Source organism: Mus caroli, unplaced genomic scaffold (genome assembly GCF_978045245.1).
Source record: "Mus caroli unplaced genomic scaffold, Mus_caroli_1 scaffold_6, whole genome shotgun sequence".
Lineage (NCBI taxonomy): Eukaryota > Metazoa > Chordata > Mammalia > Rodentia > Muridae > Mus > Mus caroli.
Window position 1 is genome coordinate 12,521,187 of NW_028227261.1, and position 24,718 is coordinate 12,545,904.

At 40.2% G+C, this 24,718-nt stretch overlaps 1 protein-coding gene across 1 annotated transcript; it reads left to right on the top strand.

The window, feature by feature from the left end:
- Positions 1-736: 736 nt before the first annotated feature.
- Positions 737-24,281, top strand: LOC110293676 (arylacetamide deacetylase-like 4). The gene is made up of 4 exons (XM_021161548.1): positions 737-904; positions 19,552-19,768; positions 20,469-20,532; positions 23,507-24,281. Exons 1-4 carry the CDS (start codon positions 737-739, stop codon positions 24,279-24,281), a joined length of 1,224 nt encoding a protein of 407 aa, XP_021017207.1.
- Positions 24,282-24,718: the final 437 nt, after the last annotated feature.

Genomic DNA, 24,718 nt, shown 5'->3' on the forward strand with positions numbered 1-24,718 from the left:
GGTTTACAGGCTTGTATAGCAATCACTTTATCTGTTGAGGTATAGTACCATCTTTTATTTAAAGTACTTTTATTTACATGTGCATGTGCTTGCAGGCCACGGTGCATGTATAAAAAAGTCAGTGGACAAGTTTCAGGACCTGAGTCTCTCTTTTCTCTATCTGAATCTTGAGAATTGAACTCATGCCATCTGACTTCACCTCAAGTGCCTTTCACTGTCAAACCATCTCATCAGTCCTTAGTTGATTATTTTTAGCCAGAAAACTCTCCGAAAACCTCTGCATCCTGGATTGGGGCATTGAATAGTGTGAAAATATTGAACCAAGCTGTTGTGGGTGTGATATCCTTTACTCACCTTAGAAAGACTCTGGTGTAGAAGAGCATTCTTCTTATGTGGTACAGTTGACAAGTTGAGCCAGGACAATGGACAATGGCCGGTGTAATCCATGTCAAACCCCTCTCTTGAATTCTCAGTTGCTAGCATGTATGAGTCTTACAGTGGTCTCAAGTCCACCTTAATGGTTCAGACACAATTTCTTACCTTTTTGTTTCTCAAGAAACAGGTACATTTGGTTCTTCTTGACTGGCTTATGCAAGTATCTAGGGTACAGTTCAGACGAGAAGCACGTGTGAGGCAAAGAACCAGAAGAAGTAGTGTATAAAACTGGGTTAGATAATCTACTCAAACATTTTAAAATTAGTTCTTCAGGACAGCAACTCCTAGGGACCTCAGGACCATGGCAGTTTTGTGTCTGCTACTGCTAGTTGGGCTGCCTACATTCTTACTGGGAGTCTTTATATGGGCTGTGGTAAAGCATTTTATCACAGCAGAAATTCCTTTCTCTTTACAGCATCCAGTCAAGTTCAGGTGTATGCATTGTCTGATTCTCTTCATAATGGCCCTGGTGAGTTTGCTCTTGCTGGGTGCAGGGGAGCACCATGAATTGGGGTGTTGTTAGTATCTTACTTTTCTTCTCTTTTCATTTCCTTCTCCTCTTTCTCTAGATTCCCACAAATGAAGTCTGAGGAATCTACTATGTTTCTTCTTTCTTTCTTTCTTTCTTTCTTTCTTTCTTTCTTTCTTTCTTTCTTTCTTTCTTTCTTTCTTTCTTTCTTCCTTCCTTCCTTCCTTCCTTCCTTCCTTCCTTCCTTCCTTCCTTCCTTCCTTCCTTCCTTCCTTTCTTTCTTTCTTTCTTTCTTTCTTTCTTTCTTTCTTTCTTTCTTTCTCCTTTCTCCATTTCTTCTTCGCATTCATCCCCCTTTCCTTTCCTCCTCATTTTTTCTTTTGTTTTCTCTTTGAAATAAGGTCTCATGATACAGTGCAGTCCTGCCTTGAGCCATCTGCTTTTACTCTCCACTGCATTGCCACACTTTTTTTTCCCTGAAAATTGCAAATAAACTTCAGATGGAGTAGCTGCCCACAAAAGTACATCATCCAAGAGCTTTGCCAACACCTTCAGTCACAACTTCTTTCTCCCTTCTTCCCATTTCCCTGCTTCCAAGTGCTTTCTCACACTAGCTTTCTTAGTGTGAGAGATCCTGAAATCAGAGATTAACTTTCTCTACTATCTCCTAAGCACAGAGCAGGCATTGTTTGCAGAGCAAATCATGCATGTTATGGAGTCACCAAGCTAGCCTGACTGCCTTAGACAGCTGAATTATGCACCACATTTGGAGATCAAGACTGGGGGCATTGATCAGCATGTGCCAACAGGTACAGCAAGTATAAAAAGACTATAGAGGCAGGCAATTTGAAAAAGTCCTGATGTCCCAATACTCAGAGTATACTTGTTAGTGGCCAAAAAGTTGACAGTACCTTAGGAGATTGTTGAGAGGCAGAAGGTGGGAAGAAATTAGCTGAGAAGCACTCAGTGAAGCTTTCTTCACTGAAATGAGGATTTCTGCTCTGTTATAACTGGCTGTGAGAGCCTCTTCTGACGATAGGTTTTTCTACCATACTCCAGTTCCTGTATAGCAACTCAGAGGGTTATTATTTAAATAATAAATGCTTAAGCATTAAGCTAGATTTTTCCCCAACTAGCTTATAACTCAATTATCCCACTTATTCTACTCTATGTCTGCCATATGGCTGGTTACCATTCATCAGTTTCATAATCCAACTTCTCTCCAAGTCCAGGTGGCCCAAGTTCCTGCACCTGACTCTTTTCCAGAGTTTCTCTCTTTGCTTGATATGCCACCTTCTGCTTTTTTTGACACATGTTCTTCATAAAATTACTTCATAGATAAAATGTTACATGACAGAGAAGTTGCAAAAGGATGTTGATAATAAGTTCAAAGCAGTGTTTCATTCTATAGGATTATTATAAGTTCAAAGCAACAGTTCCACGTAGCCTTTCTTTGTCATAGTGCAGACCTGTGGCTTCATCATTGGACCTAACCTAAAATGAATTTTTTTCATTGATCACAAATTTGTCCCAAGCCTATTCCTCTTTTTAGTTCAATTCATGTATGCTCATTGTATTTCTTATTATGCAGCATTTACTTACTATCCTATGAGGAGGGGATACATTCTTTTCTTGAGTTTAACATTATTACATCTTTGTGGCAAAACAACCATCTCTTTAAACTTTCTTCCTAAAATTATTTGAATCAAATCAGAACTACTATAAGGTAATTAATTCATCTCTACAACATTAATTTGTGAAAGTTCATCTTCATGTTGATCTGCAGGAAATTTGTCCAGTAGGATAGGTTGATGCTCAGAAATCATTAGGCTATGCAGTAATGGCAGAAAAAGCATATCAGCAGTGAGAAGCGATCCTGGGATGAAGTTTCTGAGTACTTTGCATCACAGAGTGCACCCATCACATCCATCTAGAATGGCAGTCCATCTCTAGGAAACTTGCTTGCTATACCCTTTCCTAGATGGTTTCTGTCAGTTAGTCCATTTTGTGACTTTCCAAGAACTGTGTGGACTTTGCTGGGTTAAGTCTTTGCTTTACTTGGGCTGGTGGTGCTGTCTACTTACTGAGTTTTAAATCCTGAATGGCACTTCCACCATGGAGTCAGTTGTGCTACGGTCTGGGGCCCTATTATAATGCCACTACTAGTATCTTACCAAGTCCCTAGAGAAAACAGCAGCTGAAGTGGACACTGATTTTAAGTTTGCTACAAATGACTTCATTACTTATACAAGATGTAAAGGAATGGAAGATGCAGCTAAGAGTTGGAGACCTAGCCTAGCATCTGTGACACAGTAGACTTCAACCAATCACTAATATATACACAATACACATGAATAACTACACACACACAAACACATGCAGAGATAGAGGGGGGAGGGAGAGGGAGAGGGAAAAGGAGAGGGAGAGAGAGAGAGAGAGAGAGAGAGAGAGAGACAGAGACAGAGACAGAGAGACAGAGAGACAGAGAGACAGAGAGAGAGAGGAGATTAAAGAATCACAATTAATTTTAAAGACCATACAATTTTTTAAAAGACCATTTTCTAATAGTGTTTCAGTATCTGAGTTTTAAACCACAAGCAATCCTGAGATATATATTTATAATGTAATAATGGAATGGAAATAATATCTATTGTAGTTATTATTGGACCTGAACTTCATTTATGCCCTAGTACCAAGCCATAGAAGATGTACATACAAAGCAATATACATTTACAACATATGCCATAGCTCTGCAGGATGCAAGGCATAGGGAGTTGAAATGTGGTGCTCTATTATTTAAAATTCCTTAAAAAAGGGTTTATTATTCTGGAGTGGAGACTAAGTGTGCACTGGGATATGATCATTCTCACAAGAGTGTTTTGCTTTTCTGGAAGGAATACGTGCAGATGCTCATATACTTGTAATGTAGTTTTAGGTTATGAAAGTCTGGTAGTATAGTGGAGACATTAGAGGAGGATGCAGGTATCCATACAAGGAAGAGAAGCATGGTTGCTTTTTCAAGAATATCATTCCCAAAGTTGGGTATTTCTGACAGTTGAAGCTATCTGCTTGGGTTGCATAAAACAGTCTCTCAGGAAAAGACAGACGGTAAGCTAAGCCAGAGGGTATGGGAAAATATGCTGATTTTGAATCTGCCTGGACCAAGAAGAAGCACATTGATATCAAGGCATTCAGAGGTGAGCTGCTGATGGTTCTGATGAAATCACACATCATAGGGTTCTGGATGGGCACTAGGTAATCTCTGCCTTGTAGGATGACTCATTGCTTTCCAATTTCAGTAGGAAAAAAAATCGAGTTTTTTTGGGAAGTCTGTCCATGAGTGAAATATGTTGGGGTATCCCATTGGACTCTGAACTCAAACAAGCTCAATCGAAGAAGATCTAATGCTGGTCCTCTCAGACTTATCAGTACGATTTCTGCAAGGTCTTCTGAATTGCCCAACTCCTCATTTTGTCATTTTCTTTATTTTTATTTTCCAAATTATTTATTTTATTATAATTTTTAATTAGGTATTTTCTTCATTTACAATTTCAATGCTATCCCAAAAGTCCCCCAAACCATTCCCGCAACTCCACTACCCACTCTCTCCCACTTCTTGGACCTGGCATTCCCCTGTACTGAGGCATATAAAGTTTGCAAGACCAATGGACCTCTCTTTCCAATGATGGCCGACTAGGCCATCTTCTGATACATATGCAGCTAGAGACACAAGCTCTAAGGGGTACTGGTTAGTTCATATTGTTGTTCCACCAATAGGGTTGCAGATCCCTTTAGCTCTTTGGGTATTTTCTCTAGCTCCTCCATTGGGGACCCTGTGATCCATCCCATAGCTGACTGTGAGCATCCACTTTTGTGTTTGCTAGGCCCTGGCATAGTCTCACAAGAGACAGCTATTCTAAGCCAAATCTTGCTGGTGTATGCAATGGTGTCAGCGTTTGGAGGGTGATTATGGGATGGATCCCCGGGTATGGCAGTCTCTAGATGGTCCATCCTTTCATCTCAGCTCTAAAATTTGTCTCTGTAACTCCTTCCCTTGGTGTTTTGTTCCCAATTCTAAGAAGGGGCAAAGTGTCCACATTTTGGTCTTCATTCTTCTTGAGATTCATGTGTTTTGCAGATTGTATCTTGTATCTTGGGTATTCTAAGTTTCTGGGCTAATATCCACTTATCAGTGAGTACATGTCATGTGAGTTCTTTTGTGATTGGGTTACCTCACTCAGAATCATGCCCTCCAGGTCCATCCATTTGCCTAGGAATTCCATAAATTCAATATTTGTAAAAGCTGAGTAGTACTCCATTGTGTAAATGTACCACATTTTCTGTATCCATTCTTCTGTTGTGGGACATCTGGGTTTTATCCAGCTTCTGGCTATTATAAATAAGGCTGCTATGAACATGGTGGAGCATATGTCCTTCTTACCAGTTGGAACATCTTCTGGATATATGCGCAGGAGAGGTGTTGCAGGATCCTCTGGTAGTACTACATCAAATTATCTGAGGAAACACCATACTGATTTCCAGAGTGGTTGTACAAGCTTGCAATCCCACAAAAAATGGAGGAGTGTTCCTTTTTCCACATCCTCACCAGCAATTGCTGTCACCTGAATTTTTGATCTTAGCCATTCTGACTGGTGTGAGGTGGAATTTCATGGTTGCTTTGATTTGCAATTCCCTGATGAATAAGGATGCTGAATATTTTTTTCAGGTGCTTCTCAGCCATTCAGTATGCCTCAGGTGAGAATTCTTTGTTTAGCTCTGAGCCCCATTTTTAATGGGGTTTTTTGATTTTCTGGAGCCCACCTTCTTGAGTTCTTTATATATATTGGATATTAGTCCCCTATCTGATTTAGGATAGGTAAAGATCCTTTCCCAATCTGTTGGTGGACTTTTTGTCTTATTGACAGTAATTTTTGCCTCACAGAAGCTTTGCAATTTTATGAGGTCCCATTTGTTGATTCTCGATCTTACAGCACAGGCCTTTGCTGTTCTATTCAGGAATTTTTCCCCTGTGCCCATATCTTCTAGGATTTTCTGCACTTTCTCCTCTATAAGTTTCACTGTCTCTGGTTTTATGTGGAGTTCCTTGATACACTTAGATTTGACCTTAATACAAGGAGATAGGAATGGATCAATTCAAATTCTTCTACATGATAACCACCAGTTGTGCCTGCACCATTTGTTGAAAATGCTGTCTTTTTTCCACTGGATCGTTTTAGCTCCCTTGTCAAGGATCAAGTGACCATAGGTGTGTGGGTTCATTTCTGGATCTTCGATTCTATTCCATTACTCTAATTGTCCGTCCCTATACGAATACCGTGCAGTTTTTATCACAATTGCTTTGTATTACAATTTTAGGACAGGCATGGTGATTCCCTCAGAGGTTCTTTTATCATTGAGAAGAGTTTTTGCTATCGTAGCTTTTTGTTATTCCAGATGAATTTGCTGATTGCCCTTTTTAATTTGTTGAAGAATTGAGTTGGAATTTTGATGGGGATTGCATTGAATCTGTAGATTGCTTTTGGCAAGATAGCCATTTTCACTATATAGATCCTGCCAATATATGAGCATGGGAGATCTTTCCATCTTCTGAGATCTTCTTTAATTTCTTTTTTCAGATACTTGAAGTTTTTATCATACAGATGTTTCACTACATTAGTTAGAGTCATGCCAATGTATTTTATATTATTTGTGACTATTGTGAAGAGTGTTGTTTCCCTAATTTCTTTCTCAGTCTGTTAATCCTTTGTGTAGAGAAAGGCCATTGATTTGTTTGAGTTAATTTTATATTCAGCTACTTCACTGAAGCTGTTTATCAGGTTTAGGAGTTCTCTGGTGGAATTTTTAGGATCACTTATATATATACTATCATATTATATGCAAAAAGTGAAATTTTGACTTCTTCCTTTCCAATTTGTAACTTCTTGATCTCCTTTTGTGGTCGAATTGCTCTGGCTAGGATTTCAAGTACTACGTTGAATAGGTAGGGAGAAAGTGGGCAGCCTCGTCTAGTCCCTGATTTTAGAGGGATTGCTTCCAGCTTCTCACCATTTACTTTGATGTTGGCTACTGGTTTGCTGTAGATTGCTTTTATCATGTTTAGGTATGGGTCTCAAATTCCTGATCTTTCAAAGACTTTTATCATGAACGGATGTGGATTTTTTTCAAATGCTTTCTCAGCATCTAATGAGATGATCATGTGGTTTTTGTCTTGAGTTTGTTTATATAGTGGATTAAGTTGATGGATTTCCATATATTAAACCATCCCTGCATCCCTGGAATGAAACCTACTTGGTCAGGATGGATGATTGTTTTAATGTGTTCTTGGATTCCGGTAGTGAGAATTTTATGAGTATTTTTACATCGATATTCATAAGGTAAATTTGTCTGAAGTTCTCTATCTTGGTTGGGTTTTTCTGTGGTTTAGGTATCAGAGTAATTGGGGCTTCATAGAATGAATTGGGTAGAGTACCTACTGCTTCTATTTTGTGGCATAGTTTGTGAAAAACTGGAAATAGATCTTCTTAGAAGGTCTGATAGAACTCTGCACTAAACCCATCTGGTCCTGGGCTTTTTTTGGTTGGGAGAATATTACTGACTACTTCTATTTCTTTAGGGGATATAGGACTGTTTAGATCATTAACCTGATCCTGTTTTAACTTTGGTACCTGGTATCTGTCTAGAAATTTGTCCATTTCATCCAGGTTTTCCAGTTTTGTTGAGTATATTCTTTTGTAGAAGGATCTGATGGTGTTTTGGATTTCTTCAGGACCTGTTGTTATATCTCCCTTTTCATTTCTGATTTTGTTAATTAGGATGCTTTCCCTGTGCCCTTTAGTGAGTCTGGGTAAGGGTTTATCTATCTTGTTGATTTTCTCAAAGAACCAGCTCCTCATTTGGTTGATTCTTTGAATATTTCTTCTTGCTTCCACTTAGTTGATTTCGACCCTGAGTTTGATTATTTCCTGCTGTCTACTCCTCTTGGGTGAACTTGCTTCCTTTTGTTCTAGAGCTTTTAGTTGTGTTTTCAAGCTACTACTGTGTGCTTTCTCTAGTTTCTTATTGGAGGCACTCAGAGGTATGAGATTTCACCTTAGAAATGCTTTCATTGTGTCCCATAAGTTTGGGTATGTTGTGGCTTCATTTACATTAAACTCTAAAAAGTCTTTAATTTTTTTTCTTCAATCCTTCCTTGACAATGGTATCATTGAGAATAGTGTTGTTCAGTTTCCACGTGAATGTTGGCTTTGTATTATTTATTTTGTTGTTGAAGATCAGCCTTAGTCCATGCTAATCTGATAGGATGCATGGGATAATTTCAATATTTTTATATCTGTTGAGGCCTGTTTTGTGATATGGTCAGTTTTGGCGAAGGTTCCATGAGGTGCTGAGAAGAAGGTATATCCTTTTCTTTTAGGATAACATGTTCTGTAGATATCTGTTAAATCCATTTGTTTCATAACTTCTGTTAGTTTCATTGTGTCCCTGTTTAGTTTCTGTTTCCACGATCTGTCCATTGATGAAAGTGGTGTGTTGAAGTCTCCCACTATTATTGTGTGAGGTGGAATCTGTGCTTTCAGCTTTAATAAAGTTTCTTTAATGGATGTGTCTGCCCTTGTATTTTGAGCATAGATATTCAGAATTGAGAGCTCCTCTTGGAAGATTTTACCTTTGATGAGTATGAAGTGTCTTTTTTGATAACTATTTTTATTTTATAACTTTGGGTTGGTAGTCATTTTATTCAATATTAGAATGGCTACTACAGCTTGTTTCTTCAGACCATTTGATTGGAAAATTGTTTTCCAGCCTTGCATTCTTAGGTAATGTCTGTCTTTTTCCCTAGATGTGTTTCCTGTAAGCAGCAAAATATTACGGATCATTCCATAGCTGCCTAGTTTTAGAAGAATGGCTGCTAGAATTATTGACCCAGCAATTGGGGCTTCAACATGAGCTTTTGGAAGTCATAGGTCCTGTTTGTGTAGCCAGTTTGTTAGTCTATATCTTTTTCTTGGGGAATTGAGTCTATTAATATTAAGAGATATTAAGGAAAAGAAATTGTTGCTTTCTATTATTTTTGTTGTTAGAGTTGGGATTCTATTCTTGTGGCTGTCTTCTTTTAGGTTTGTTGAAGGATTACTTTCTTGCTTTTTCTAGGGAGTGGTTTCTATCATTGTATTGGTGTTTTTCTGTTATTATCCTTTGAAGGGCTGGATTCGTGGAAAGATATTGTGTGAATTTGGTTTTGTCATGGAATACTTTGGTTTCTCCATCTATGATAATTCTAATTTTGGCTGGGTATAGTAGCCTGGGTTGGCATTTGTGTTCTCTCAGTGTCTGTATAATATCTGTCCAGGATCTTCTGGCTTTCATAATCTCTGTTGAAAAGTCTGGTGTAATTCTGATAGACCTGCCTTTATATGTTACTTGACTTTTTCCCCTTACTGCTTTAAACATTCTATCTTTATTTAGTTCCTTTGTTGTTCTGATTATTATGTGTCGGGAGGAATTTCTGTTCTGGTCCAGTCTATTTGGAGTTCTGTAGGCTTCTTGTATGTTCATGGGGCATCTCTTTCTGTATGTTTGGGAAGTTATCTTCTATAATTTTGTTGAAGATATTTGCTGGCTGTTTAAGTTGAAAATCTTCATTCTCATCTACTCCTATTATCCGTAGGTTTGGTCTTCTAATTGTGGCCTGGATTTTCTGGATGTTTTGAGTTAGGATCTTTTTGCATTTTTCATTTTCTTTGATTGTTGTGCCGATGTTCTCTATGGAGTCTTCTGCACCTGAGATTCTCTCTTCCATCTCTTGTATTCTGTTGCTGATGCTCGCACCTATGGTTCCAGATTTCTTTCCTAGGGTTCATATCTCCAGTGTTGCCTCACTTTGGGTTTTCTTTATTGTGTCTACTTCCATTTTTAGGTCTAGTATGATTTTGTTCATTTCCTTCACCTGTTTGGATGTGCTTTCCTGTTTTTCTTTAAGGATTTCTACCTGTTTTGTTGTGTTTTTGTGTTTTTCTACAGGGACTTGTAACTCTTTAGCAGTGTTCTCCTCTATTTCTTTAAGTGAGTTATTAAAGTCCTTCTTGATGTCCTCTGCCATCATCATGAGATATGCTTTTAAATCCAGGTCTAGCTTTTCAGGTGTGTTGGGGTGCTCAGGACTGGGTGAGGTGGGAGAGCTGCGTTCTGATGATGGTGAGTGGTCTTCGTTTCTGTTAGTAAGATTCTTATGGTTGCCTTTCGCCATCTGGTAATCTCTGGAGTTAGTTGTTATTGTTGTCTCTGGTTAGAGCTTGTTCCTCTTGAGATTCTGTTAGCCTCTATCAGCAGACCTGGGAGACTAGCTCTCTCCTGAGACTCAGTGGTCAAAGCACTGTCTGTGGGCAAGCTCTCCTCTTACAGGGAAGGTGCACAGATATCTGGCATTTGGACCTGCCTCCTTGCAGAAGATGAAGGCCCGAAACAGGGCCTGTCTCAGAAGCTGTGTCGCTTTGGCCTGTCCCAGAAACTGTTATCTTCTGTAGTCCACACTCTCACCTGTGCAGACTAAGCTCAGAGGGGTCCAAGAACCAAATGCCTCCCCCAGATGCTTGGCAAAGCCCTCCTGAGTGGGGCAGACACCTTTACTCTGGCAGCGAAGGTGCCCGGATGTCTGGAGCCTGAAACAGGTCTGCCTCAGAACCTGTGCTCTAGGGCCCTTGGGGGTGTCCACAGACTCTGTGCCTAAGTTGACCAGGTTGTGGCACTGACCAGAAGGGACTTGTGACCCTGGTCAGGCTGGGTTTTCTGCTTCCCTACTGCTGTCTCAGGTCCTGCGTGTTTGGAATGGAACAGAAGTTGTGTTCCACTCACCAGAGGTCCTAAGATTGTGTGGCGAGTCCTTTATTTTTTTCTTTTCCTTTCTTTCTTTCTTTTTTTTTTTTTTTTTTTTTTGTGGCGAGTCCTCTATGGACTTTGGGGTTGTCCGCTGACTCTGCACCCAAGATGACCCGTGTGCTGGCACTGATCAGAACTGCTCCTTCTCTCATTTTCATGAACATCAGCTTCTCATTTGCAAACAAGAGGGGTTGGAACTTGGTGATATTGCTCAGTGTTTTCCAGTTACCTTATATTGAGTCTGAGCCTTGAAATCATGCCTGTGTGATTTCAACCCCAGACAATTTCCAGTTCATCAGTTACATCTTATTGAACAACTCTGAACAAGACACTTTGACATTGTTATGCCTCAGTTTCCTAGTCTCCCACAGAGAAAATGCTTGTGTTTGACTTAGAAGGGTCAAGCAAGTTAATAGTTGAACTACTGGCACATTGTAGATACCTGGTAAGTACCAGCTGCTATAACTTTTGTTGCTGTTAGCCTACCATGCTGTTTTTCTCATGACAACGAAATAATGAAAGTGGGAAGTCCATGGAGGACACAGTCCAGTGACTGTGATATATTGAGCACATACAATATGATATCCTATAATGCTTCCTGAAATATGGATACAGTGTATATTAGCAAAAATTAACCACAGTGAACATATTATCTTAAAATCACATTCGGGATCTGGCCTGAGTAGGGCCACAAGCCTCTTCCGGTCAGACTAGCACCGGGGTAGCTAGGGCGCAGGGTCAGCTGACACTCGCCAGCAACCCACAACACCCGCCACAGGATCTTAAGAATTCTGGTGAGTGGAACACAGCTTCTGCTCCAATCCAATTGCGCGCGGGACCTGAGACTGCATTAGTTAGGGAAGCAGAAAACCAGCCTGAGTAGGGCCACAAGCCTCTTCGGGTCTGACCAGCACCTGGGTAGCTGGAGCGCAGGGTCGGCTGACACCCGCCAGCTACCCACGACACCCGCCACAGGATTTTGAGACTTCTGGTGAGTGGTTCACAGCTTCTGCTCCAGTCCAATCACACGGGACCTGAGACTGCTTTGGTTGGGGAGGCAGAAATCCGGCCTGAGTAGGGCCACAAGCCTCTTCTGGTCAGACCAGCACCTGGGTAGCTGGAGCGCAAGGTTGGCTGACAACCATCAGCTACCCACAACACCCGCCACAGGATCTTGAGACTTCTGGTGAGTGGAACACAGCTTCTGCTCCAGTCCAATCACACGGGACCTGAGACTGCTTTGGTTGGGGAGGCAGAAATCCGGCCTGAGTAGGGCCACAAGCCTCTTCTGGTCTGAACAGCACCGAGGTAGCTAGAGCGCAGGGTCTGCTGACACCCACCAGCTACCCACGACACCCACCACAGGATTTTGAGACTTCTGGTGAGTGGAACACAGAGTCTGCTCCAATCTTTAAACAGTGACAACAATAACAACTAATCCCAGAGATTACCAGATGGCGAAAGGTAAACGTAAGAATCTTACTAACAGAAACCAAGACCACTCACCATCATCAGAACCCAGCACTCCCACTTCGCCCAGTCCAGGGCACCCCAACACACCGGAAAAGCTAGACCCGGTTCTAAAAGCATATCTCACGATGATGGTAGAGGACATCAAGAAGGACTTTAATAACACACTTAAAGAAATACAAAAGAACACTGGTAAACAGGTAGAAGACATTAAAGAGGAAGCACAAAAATCTCTTAAAGAATTGCAGGAGAACACTGCTAAACAGGTAGAAGACATTAAAGAGGAAGCACAAAAATCCCTTAAAGAATTGCAGGAGAACACTGCTAAAGAGGTAGAAGACATTAAAGAGGAAGCACAAAAATCCACTAAAGAATGGCAGGAAAACCAGACCAAACAGGTGATGGAATTGAATAAAACCATCCAAGACGTAAAAAGGGAATTAGAAACAATGAAGAAAACCCAAATCGAGGCAACACTGGAGACAGAAACACTAGGAAAGAAATCTGGAACCATAGATACGAGCATCAGCAACAGAATACAAGAGATGGAAGAGAGAATCTCAGGTGCAGAAGACTCCATAGAGAACATCGGCACGACAATCAAAGAAAATACAAAATCCAAAAAGATCCTAACTCAAAATATTCAGGAAATCCAGGACAAAATGAGAAGACCAAACCTACGGATAATAGGAGTAGATGAGAAGGACCAGCAAATATATTCAACAAATATATAGAAGAAAACTTCCCAAACCTAAAGAAAGAGATGCCCATGAACATACAAGAAGCTTACAGAACTCCAAATAGACTGGACCAGAAAAGAAATTCCTTCCGACACATAACAATCAGAACAACAAATGCACTAAATAAAGATAGAATACTAAAAGCAGTAAGGGAAAAAGGTAAAGTAACATATAAAGGCAAGCCTATCAGAATTACACCGGATTTTTCACCAGAGACTATGAAAGCCAGAAGGGCCTGGATAGATGTTATACAGAAACTAAGAGAACACAATTTCCAGCCCAGGCTACTATACCCAGCCAAACTCTCAATTACCATAGATGGAGAAACCAAAGTATTCCACGATAAAACCAAATTCACACATTATCTTTCCACGAATCCAGCACTTCAAAGGATAATAACAGAAAAAAACCAATACAAGGACAGAAACCACGTCCTAGAAAAAGCAAGAAGGTAATCCCTTAACAAACCTAAAAGAAGACAGCCACAAAAACAGAACACCAACTCTAACAACAAAAATAAAAGGAAGCAACAATTACTTCTCCCTAATATCTCTTAATATCAATGGACTCAACTCCCCAATAAAAAGACGTAGACTAACAGGCTGGCTACAGAAACAGGACCCAACATTTTGCTGCTTACAGGAAACTCATCTCAGAGAAAAAGGTAGACACTACCTCAGAATGAAAGGCTGGAAAACAATTTTCCAAGCAAATGGTAGGAAGAAACAAGCTGGAGTAGCCATTATAATATCTGATAAGATTGACTTCCAACCCAAAGTCATCAAAAAAGACAAGGAAGGGCACTTCATTCTCATCAAAGGTAAAATCCTCCAAGAGGAACTATCAATTCTGAATATCTATGCTCCAAATACAAGGGCAGCCTCATTCATTAAAGATACTTTAGTAAAGCTCAAAGCACACATTGCACCTCACACAATAATAGTGGGAGACTTCAACACACCACTTTCACCAATGGACAGATCATGGAAACAAAAACTAAACAGGGACACAGTGAAACTAACAGAGGTTATGAAACAAATGGATCTGACAGATATCTACAGAACATTTTATCCTAAAACGAAAGGATATACCTTCTTCTCAGCACCTCACAGTACCTTCTCCAAAATTGACCACATAATTGGTCACAAAACAAGCCTCAATATATACAAAAATATTGAAATTGTCCCATGCACCCTATCAGATCACCATGGACTAAGACTGATCTTCAATAACAAAATAAATAATAGAAAGCCAACACACACGTGGAAACTAAACAACACTCTTCTCAATGATACCTTGGTCAAGGAAGGAATAAAGAAAGAAATTAAGGACTTTTTAAGAGTTCAATGAAAATGAAGCCACAACATTCCCAAACTTATGGGACGCAATGAAAGCATTTCTAAGAGGAAAACTCATAGCTCTGAGTGCCTCCAAAAAGAAACTAGAGAGAGCATACATTAGCAGCTTGACAACACACCTAAAAGCTCTAGAACGAAAGGAAGCAAATTCACCCAAGAGGAGTAGACGGCAAGAAATAATCAAACTCAGGGGTGAAATCAACCAAGTGGAAACAAGAAGAACAATTCAAAGAATCAACCAATTGAGGAGCTGGTTCTTTGAGAAAATCAACAAGATAGATAAACCCTTAGCCAGACTCACTAGAGGGCATAGGGAAAGTACTCTAATTAACAAAATCAGAAATGAAAAGGGAGACATAACAACAGACCCTGAAGAAATCCAAAACACCATCAGATCATTCTACAAAAGGCTATACTCAACAAAACTGGAAACCTGGATGAAATAGACAAGTTTCTAGACAGATACCAGGTACCAAAATTAAATCAAGATCAGGTTAATGATCTGAACAGTCCCATATCCCCTAAAGAAATAGAAGCAGTCATTAATAGTCTCCCAACCAAGAAAAGCCCAGGACCAGATGGGTTTAGTGCAGAGTTCTATCAAACCTTCAAAGAGGAACTAATCCCAGTTCTTCACAAACTATTCCACAAAATAGAATCAGAAGGTACTCTACCCAACTCATTCTATGAAGCCACAATTACTCTGATACCTAAACCACATAAAGACCCAACAAAAATAGAGAACTTCAGACTAATTTCCCTTATTAATATTGATGCAAAAATCCTCAATAAATTTCTCGCTAACAGAATTCAAGAACACATCAAAACAATCATCCATCCTGACCAAGTAGGATTCATCCCAGGGATGCAAGGATGGTTCAATATACGGAAATCCATCAATGTAATCCAGTATATAAACAAACTCAGAGACAAAAACCACATGATCATCTCGTTAGATGCTGAAAAAGCATTTGACAAAATCCAACACCCATTCATGATAAAAGTCTTGGAAAGATCAGGAATCCAAGGCCCATACCTAACCATGATAAAAGCAATATACAGCAAACCAGTAGCCAACATCAATGTAAATGGTGAGAAGCTGGAAGCAATCCCACTAAAATCAGGGACTAGATAAGGCTGCCCACTCTCTCCCTACCTATTCAACATTGTACTTGAAGTCCTAGCCAGAGCAATTAGACAACAAAAGGAGATCAAGGGGATACAAATCGGAAAAGAAGAAGTCAAAATATCGCTTTTTGCAGATGATATGATAGTATACATAAGTGACCCTAAAAATTCCACCAGAGAACTCCTAAGCCTGATAAACAGCTTCAGTGAAGTAGCTGGATATAAAATTAACTCAAGCAAGTCAATGGCCTTTCTGTACACAGAGGATAAACAAGCAGAGAAGGAAATTAGGGAAACAACACCCTTCTCAATAGTCACAAACAATATAAAATACCTTGGCGTGACTCTAACTAAGGAAGTGAAAGATCTGTATGACAAGAACTTCAAGTCCCTGAAGAAAGAAATTAAAGAAGATCTCAGAAGATGGAAAAACCTCCCATGCTCATGGATTGGCAGGATCAACATTGTAAAAATGGCTATCTTGCCAAAAGCAACCTACAGATTCAATGCAATCCCCATGAAAATTCCAACTCAATTCTTCAACGAATTGGAAAGGGCAATCTGCAAATTCATCTGGAACAACAAAAAACCTAGGATAGCAAAAACTCTTCTCAAGGATAAAAGAACCTCTGGAGGAATCACCATGCCTGACCTAAAGCTGTACTACAGAGCAATTGTGATAAAAACTGCATGGGACTGGTATAACGACAGACAAGTAGACCAATGGAACAGAATTGAAGACCCTGAGATCAACCCACATACCTATGGTCACTTGATCTTTGACAAGGGAGCAAAAACCATCCAGTGGAAAAAAAGACAGCATTTTCAACAAATGGTGCAGGCACAACTGGTGGTTATCATGTAGAAGAATTTGAATTGATCCATTCCTATCTCCTTGTACCAAGGTCAAATCTAAGTGGATTAAGGAACTCCACATAAAACCAGAGACACTGAAACTTATAGAGGAGAAAGTAGGGAAAAGCCTCGAAGATACGGGTACGGGGAAAAATTCCTGAATAGAACAGCAAAGGCTTGTGCTGTAAGATCGAGAATCAATAAATGGGACCTCATAAAGTTGCAAAGCTTCTGCAAGGCGAAAGACACCGTCAATAAGACAAAAAGACCACCAACACATTGAGAAAGGATCTTTACCTATCCTAAATCAGACAGGGGACTAATATCCAATATTTATAAGGAACTCAAGAAGGTGGACTCCAGAAAATCAAATAACCCCATTAAAAATGGGGCTCAGAAATGAACAAAGAGTTCTCACCTGAGGAATACCGAATGGCAGAGAAGCACCTGAAAAAAAGTTCAACATCCTTAATCATCAGGGAAATGCAAATCAAAACAACCCTGAGATTCCACCTCACACCAGTCAGAATAGCTAAGATCAAAAATTCAGGTGACAGCAGATGCTGGCGAGGATGTGGAGAAAGAGGAACACTCCTTCATTGTTGGTGGGATTGCAAGCTGGTACAACCACTCTGGAAATCAGTTTGGCGGTTCCTCAGAAAATTGGACATAATACTACCAGAGGATCCAGCAATACCTCTCCTGGGCATATATCCAGAAGATGCTCCAACCAGTACGAAGGACACATGCTCCACTATATTCATACCAGCCTTATTTATAATAGCCAGAAGCTGGAAAGAACCCAGATGCCCCTCAACAGAGGAATGGATACAGAAAATGTGGTACATTTACACAATGGAGTACTACTCAGCTATTAAAAGGAATGAATTTATGAAATTCCGAGGCAAATGGATGGATCTGGAGGGCATCATTCTGAGTGAGGTAACATATTCACAAAGGAACTCACACAATATGTACTCACTGATAAGTGGATATTAGCCCAAAAACTTAGGATACCCAAGATATAAGATACAATTTGTTAAACGCATGAAACTCAAGAAGAACGAAGACCAAAGTGTGGACACTGTGCCCCTTCTTGGAATTGGGAACAAAACATCCACGGAAAGAGTTACAGAGATAAAGTTTGGAGCTGTGAAGAAAGGATGGACCATCTAAAGACTGCCATATCCAGGGATCCATCCCATAATCAGCTTCCAAACGCTGACACCATTGCATACACTAGCAAGATTTTGATGAAAGGACCCAGATATAGCTGTCTCTTGTGAGACAATGCCGGGGCCTAGCAAACACAGAAGTGGATGCTCACAGTCAGCTATTGGATGGATCACAGGGCCCCCAATGGAGGAGCTAGAGAAAATACCCAAGGAGCTAAAGGGAACTGCAACCCCATAGGTGGATCATTATTATGAACTAACCAGTACCCCAGAGCTCATGGCCTAGTAGGCCATCACTGGAAAGAGAGGCCCATTGGACTTGCCAACTTTATATGTCCCAGTACAGGGGAATGCCAGGGCCAAGGAGTGGGGGTGGGTGGGTGGGGTACTGGGGGCGGGGAGTGTATTGGGGTCTTTTTGGATAGCATTGGAAATGTAATTGAGGAAATTACCTAATAAAAATAAATAAATAAAATATTTTTAGTTAGATTGTGAAAAAAAATCACATTCGGGTGTGAGTGAATTGGCTCATTGAGTAAAAGGTTTTTGTAAAAAAAAAAAAACAAACAACAAACAAACAAACAAACAAAACTAAAAAACACCCAATGAATGAATTTCAATCCCTGGGACCCATGTAGTAGAAGAAAATCCCCAAACCTAAACTATCCTCTGATAGCCTTACATGTGCTGGGACATAATCACATTTGCATTGCACCCCCAAATAAATAAGTAAAAACAGAAAAAAAAACCTTATTTGTGAAATGTGTACAAGCCTCTTGTCCCTTTTTTGGATCCCATAACATATCCCTGATCAAAGATGCTTACACAGGGTAAGCATCCTCCATAACCAAAAACTGTGAGTTATGATGAGTGTTGACAGTGATGGAAAACTGTCTTTGCCATCTCAGGCTACCTACTGTCTTTCAGAGAGCAAAACACAATGTTCTGGTTTACTTTCTGTTGCTGTAATGAGACACTCTGGTTAAAAACAATGTAGGAGAGGAAAGGATTCACTTTAGGCTACAGCTCCAGGTCACAGTTGATCACTGAATTCAGGGGAAGAATTGAAGCAGGTAATTGAAGCAGGAATCATGGAGGAACACTTCTTGCTGGCTCAATCAAAGTCTCATGCTTATCAAGCTTCCCAATATAATCTCGGACCACCTACCAGGGAATGGTGGTGCCTATACTAGTTTGAACCATCTTACATCAATTAACAATCATGATACAACCCTCCCATCCCCCCAGTTATCTCTTCAGGACAATATGATCTTGGTAAGCTATCAACTGAAGCTCTGTTTTCAGGCAACTCGAGAATGTGTCAGTTGACAGCTCACTGGGACACCAAGGTTATGGCTATTGCCTGGGACACTCAGCTTCATCTCACTTAATGACTTCTTGCTACTCAACCTTAAGCTGGCATGTCCTTCAGTTAGTTTTTTTTTCTTTTCTGCTGCTCTAAGAGTACCACAGAGAAGGTGATTTGCAGACAATAGAAGTTATTTTGTCTCATTGGATTCATTTGGAAACCTCAAGAACAATGTATCAGCAATGAGCCTTCTTTGAGTCATGCCTCAGTGAAAAGACAAGTATACCTATGTTCAAAGGGCAAAACATTCCAGGTGAACTGACTCCCTGGGAGCCTATGCTAGAATTAATGATTTCACTCTCTCCATTGTAAATTTAAACCATACATGAGAATAGGATGTCACCATCACTCAAATGATCCATCTCTTAACACTCACAATGGCAATGACATTTCAACACAAGTTTAAAGGGAAAGAAACACTCAAGTCACAGCAACATTCATTCATTGGGGGCCTTTTGAGAAGAAAAGTATGAACTGCCTTCCTTATATAAAATAGTGCAAAGCTAGTTGTATGCCCATGAGATCAGTGCACATGCAGGAGGCATGTGTGCAATGGTAAATGCACCTGAGCAATGCTAAGTGACTGCAGCATCTACCATCTTGTCTTATAATCCCTACCTGCACACTCTTATTTTCTTTCCTTTCCATCCAACAGGGTAATATATTGCAGAAACTGAGAATCTGCTCTCTGCCCAGCTTCATTGTATTTATGCATGATTTATTGCCCATAAGGAAGGACCCTACCTTAGTGGTGACAAACATGCATTTGGGGACAATCCCTGTGAGACTGTTCCAGCCCAAGGCAGTGTCCTCCAAACTCCGGAGGGGTATCATCTTCTACTATGGAGGGGCTGCAGCTTTTGGTAGCCTGGGTGAGTAGCTTCCACATGGGATGATGAGAGGAAAGTTCCCCTGACAGATGGAATGTTGCATACATTTACATGAGGACCCCTTGTGGTGAAATCAAACAAGTAGAAGTAGGTGCTTTTGTTAAAGAAAATAGATGGAAATATTAGGGCTCACTTCAGCCAGAGTGGTTGTAGCCTCCATGGAAATATTTCCTACATTCCTATCTCCAGGCTGTGACACCAATGTCTGAGTGGGCCTATCCTGGCACCGAGTATGACTCCCTTTTTTTCCCACTCACACACTGGTTATTCCTGTCTTTTCACAATGGCCACATACTCACATGCTTCCCTTAGTTCAGCTGGATCGCTGTAGTGGAAACCCATTCATTCTCCCCCCCCCACTCCACCTTTGTTCCCCAAACTGGTAGATTGGTTCTATTTTTTAATATTTGCATTTAGTCTCATCCTCTCAAGAGAAGGATCCTTAAAAACACACTTTGAAACCCATCACAACTACATTTTAGCCTCTCCTGTGCACCTTAATGCTCTTGCCCATTTGAAAACTGTTACCTTTCCCTGACCTTGATATACTGAAGCACTTGAACTCTGAACTTTAGAGAGGGGATATTACCCATGTTCACTATAGTAGATGCTGTCCACAGGACTGTGGTGGGGAGTTCTGTGTTCTCGGTACATCTATTTAACAATTGGCCTACTCTTACAGACATTTACCATAACCTGTGCAGTTTCCTGGTCCGGGAGACAGAGTCAGTGTTGCTTTCAGTGGGGTGAGTGGCCTGAGAGCCCTGGGCCAGTTGATTATTTTTTTGACTAGAGATCACCAAAAGGAACCCAGAGATGGTGATTCTCTTGTATATAGTCCCATATATGTGAACACACTAAGTTCAAACCAAAAGAAGCCTGGCAAAATGCCCATTGCTTTGGGTACATTTGTGAGCTGGGGCAGTATGGTTTTGAGATCAGAATGTACTGTGCGAATCTAGAGAATCACTTTGTGATACAATAAATGAGCCTTAAGAAAATGAGATGATTTGAGGAAGCTAGTGTAAAACCTTGGTAAAAAAACTTAATATAGGTTTATATTTGTTTGTGAAGTTAAATTAATTAAAACCAAAAGACTGTTCACTGGACCTGGCTGACATTCATCCTCTTAAAAATCACACTAGAAGTGTTTTTTTTTTTTTTTTAAATATGCCGTTGCTTTGTAGAGGAGAGAATCCCTCAGGCTCTCTTTAGCAAGTTGGAAGCTTAGCTGTGTACGGCCATCTCCTGCTAGTACCTTTCTCATTCTTTGAGAATAGAGGAAGAGACTACTCCTTAATGGTACCATGTTAATAAACAATTACAGCACCATTTGTAGCACATTAACTTTTTCAGTTCTTCCTTTCTTTCCAAGCTGTACATTTTGTATTTTTTCATGTCCCACTTGCTTGTTTTCAATGAAAATCATGAGAGTAACCAGTAATAATAGTCATGCTACAGAGTCAATGTTATATTGTATTAAAATTTTCTCCTTCTATGAAATTAATTTCTTACTTTAAAATTTAAGCTCATGTAAATTCTCAGAACATGAGTAGAAAATAGCTAGATTCTTTGTTAAACTATTACATGAATAGCCTATATCCAGGTTACAATCTTTATTCTCCTCTGAATTCTCTAAAGTCTGCTCTCTGTACTTTGTGTTACCTTCAGCACTACTGCCTTTCCACCTTCTACTGAACCAGTCTGTCATCTCTGTTTATAATACACAATGATTTTTTTCTTATTTCTTCATTCTTCTTTCATACAATAAATTCTGACTGTCACCTCACCTCCCTCCCATTTTCCAATTTCCCCTTCCCACTTCCCTTCTCCACAAGATCCACTCTTCTCATTCCCTTCAGAAATGAGCAAGACTCCTAGTGATATGGCATAACAAGATGCAGTAAGACTAAAGATAAACCCTCTTATCCAGGCAACTCAGTAGGAGGAAAAGGGTCTTGTGAGTAGGCAAAAAGTCAGAGACAGCTGGGCGTGGTGGCACAGCCCTTGAATCCCAGCACTTGGGAGGCAGAGGCAGGCAAATTTCTGAGTTAGAGGCCAGCTTGGCCGACAGAGTAGGTTCCAGGACAGCCAAGTCTACATAGAGAAACCTTGTCTCAAACAACAACAACAACAACAACAACAACAACAACAACAACAAGAGTCAGAGACATCCATTCCCCACAGAATACCAAGCTTAACAACCACAGCATATATACAGAGGGCCCAGTAAAGACCCATGCAGCCCGCATGATTGCCATTTCACTCTCTGTGAGACCCTATGGGCCCTGCCTAGCTGATTCTGTGAGCTGTGTTCTCTTTTCCAGGTGTTCTTAACCCCTCTGCCTCCCACAATCATCACCCCCTTCTTCAACAGTGTTCCCTAAGCTACATCTAATGTTTCTCTGTAGATCTCTGTATGTGTTCCCATTGAGTGCTGGACGAAGCCTCACTGAAGATGATTGGCCTGGGCAGTGATTTATGAGTATCGCAGAATATTTTTAGGAATCATTTCATTGACATTTGGGAGTGTTGTTCATATGTGGTTTTATCCTACTTCTCTGCAATATCCAGCCTCTAGTTCCAGGCCCTCCAAGTAGTGTCAGGCATGGGATCTCTCTTAAGGCTTAGGCCCCAAATTAGGCCAGTCATTCATTCATACAATGACTTTTAAAATCCAAACTTTTATTCCCCATCAAAAACAAAACAACAACAACAACAAAAAACAAAACAAAACAAAAACATGTAGATGTGATTTTCACAGCAACAACTCCTCATAAAGATAGGGTTTATTTTGGTTTATAATTCCTTAGGGTCAGAGTCCATAGTGGAAGGGGAGGAGGCATGGTAGCCAGCCAGAAGCTGGGAGAACACATCAACTCAACTACACATGAAAATCTGAGAGATCAGAAACAAGAATCAGGGTAAGGTTATAGATTCTTAAAGCCTGCCCCCATTGACATACCTCCTCTAGCAAGGCTCTATCTCTTCAAAGTCCCACAACCTTCCCAAAAAGCATCTTTAACTAAGAAAAAGTGCTTAAATACATAAGCACACATCATATTTCTCATTTCAATTGTCATATTTAGTTTTAATAAAAGTATGTGCAAGTCTTAGTAGACCTTCATGCAAATAAACATTTATATTCATGAGAATGGCTATATTGTCCCTTTTGTACCAGTCCAAAAAAGTCCCCCCATATGTCTGTTAGGAAGGACAATTTCCCCGATTACCCCATTTTTTAACTTAATTACAGGAAAATAAACACTAGAAGGAATACTTATGAAAAGATTTTAATGTTAACATCAATATCAAATTGAGGGGTTTAGCTGTGGTTTAACAGTGATCAACGTGTGCCCAATACATTGGAAGAAGTATCTGTCAATTTTGTGTTAGTAGAAGCAGCTGTAGTTCCAAATAACTTGGTTTTAATGGCTGATTGGTTTCTAAAGACAAGGACTTTGAACTTGCCTTATCCCATGTGTGCTAAGCTCATCAATAAGAAACAGTGTGAGTTTCAATGTAGAATCCAGGCTTCCCTGACTCTTGGTATGTTCAAGTCCATGGGGCAAAAGTGGGGGCTGCCTTGTTTTACTTGTTAACATCACTCTGAGGACTGAATCAGAATCAGTTATCTTTGAGAGGATAGGATGATGATTGAAATAACCCCCAGTTTTCATTTTGTAAACAGGCATGCTGTGTTTGCTCTTTCTTTCTTAGGTACCGCAAGCTTCCTAAGCATCATCACCCTTCAGCTCTTAATGATTGCCTGAGTGCCACCGTCCTGTTTCTGAAGGCCCTGGAAACTTATGGAGTGGACCCATCTCGGGTGGTGCTCTGTGGAGATAGTTTTGGAGGTTGGGCTGTAGCCTCCATCTCCCAGACCTTGGTCAGTACCCCTAGTCTCCCCCAGATCCGGGCTCAAGTCTTGATTTATCCAATTTTGCAAGTCATTAATTTCCTTTTACCATCTCTACAACAGAATAAAAATATCCCACTTCTTTCCAAAGACTTGTTGATTAAATTCGTGTGTAACTACTTGGCCATTGATCTCTCTTGGAGAGATTCCATGCTTACAGGTGCTGTTATACCTCTGGACAAGTGGAAGAAATACAGAAAATGGCTCAGCTCTGACAATATTCCGAGAAGGCTCTGGAGCCAAGACACACAACCTGAGTTTCTTGCACATTTTAATGAGGCTGCCTATCTAGAAACAAAACACATTTTTAATCCAGAAATTTCACCTATCATCGCAGATGATAAGCCCATTGCTCAGCTTCCTGAGGCATTCCTAGTGAGCTGTGAGTATGACACAGTTCGTGATGATACCTTGCTTTACAAGAAGCGCTTGGAAGACCAGGGAGTTCCTGTGACCTGGCACCATGTGATGGACGGCTTTCATGGATGCTTACTTCTGTTTGATAGAAAGTTTCTATCTTTCCCCTGCTCCATAAAAGTAGTAAACACTGTTGTCAGTTACATAAAGAGCATATGATTGTCACTTTGGTCTTTGCGTAATGAAATAAAAATGCCCCTTGCAGTGGAGTTGCCTGGGCTTTATTTTGCTGTGGGGAAAGATCTTTACATTGTGCATAGTCTAAGAGAGCAGGATGAAGTGGAAGCAAAGTACTAATGCCTTTAAGTAAAAGAAACTCAGCATATGCACTTCTAATGTTATATCTTACAATATCATCTGCTACTGCCATTTAGGTTGCAGAAACATAAAGGTGAGGGAATATGTCTGAGAATTTTGTGTAGTTCTTTTATTATGATATTTAAATTTATACAAAGGCCACTAATCAAAAATGAAAGATGCTAAGATCAAAATAAACATTAAATTCAGTCTACATGGTTATATGTGAAAATTGTGTAGAAACAAAATACCACATTTTCAATAACATCAGAAGATAACCTGGATGTAAATTTAAACAG

Coding starts and splice junctions, on each gene's coding strand:
- LOC110293676 (XM_021161548.1), top strand. CDS start 737: ATGGCAGTTTTGTGTCTGCTACTGCTAGTTGGGCTGCCTACATTCTTA. Junction 905..19,551: donor TTCTCTTCATAATGGCCCTG/GTGAGTTTGCTC, acceptor TCCATCCAACAG/GGTAATATATTGCAGAAACT. Junction 20,533..23,506: donor TCAGTGTTGCTTTCAGTGGG/GTGAGTGGCCTG, acceptor TTTCTTTCTTAG/GTACCGCAAGCTTCCTAAGC.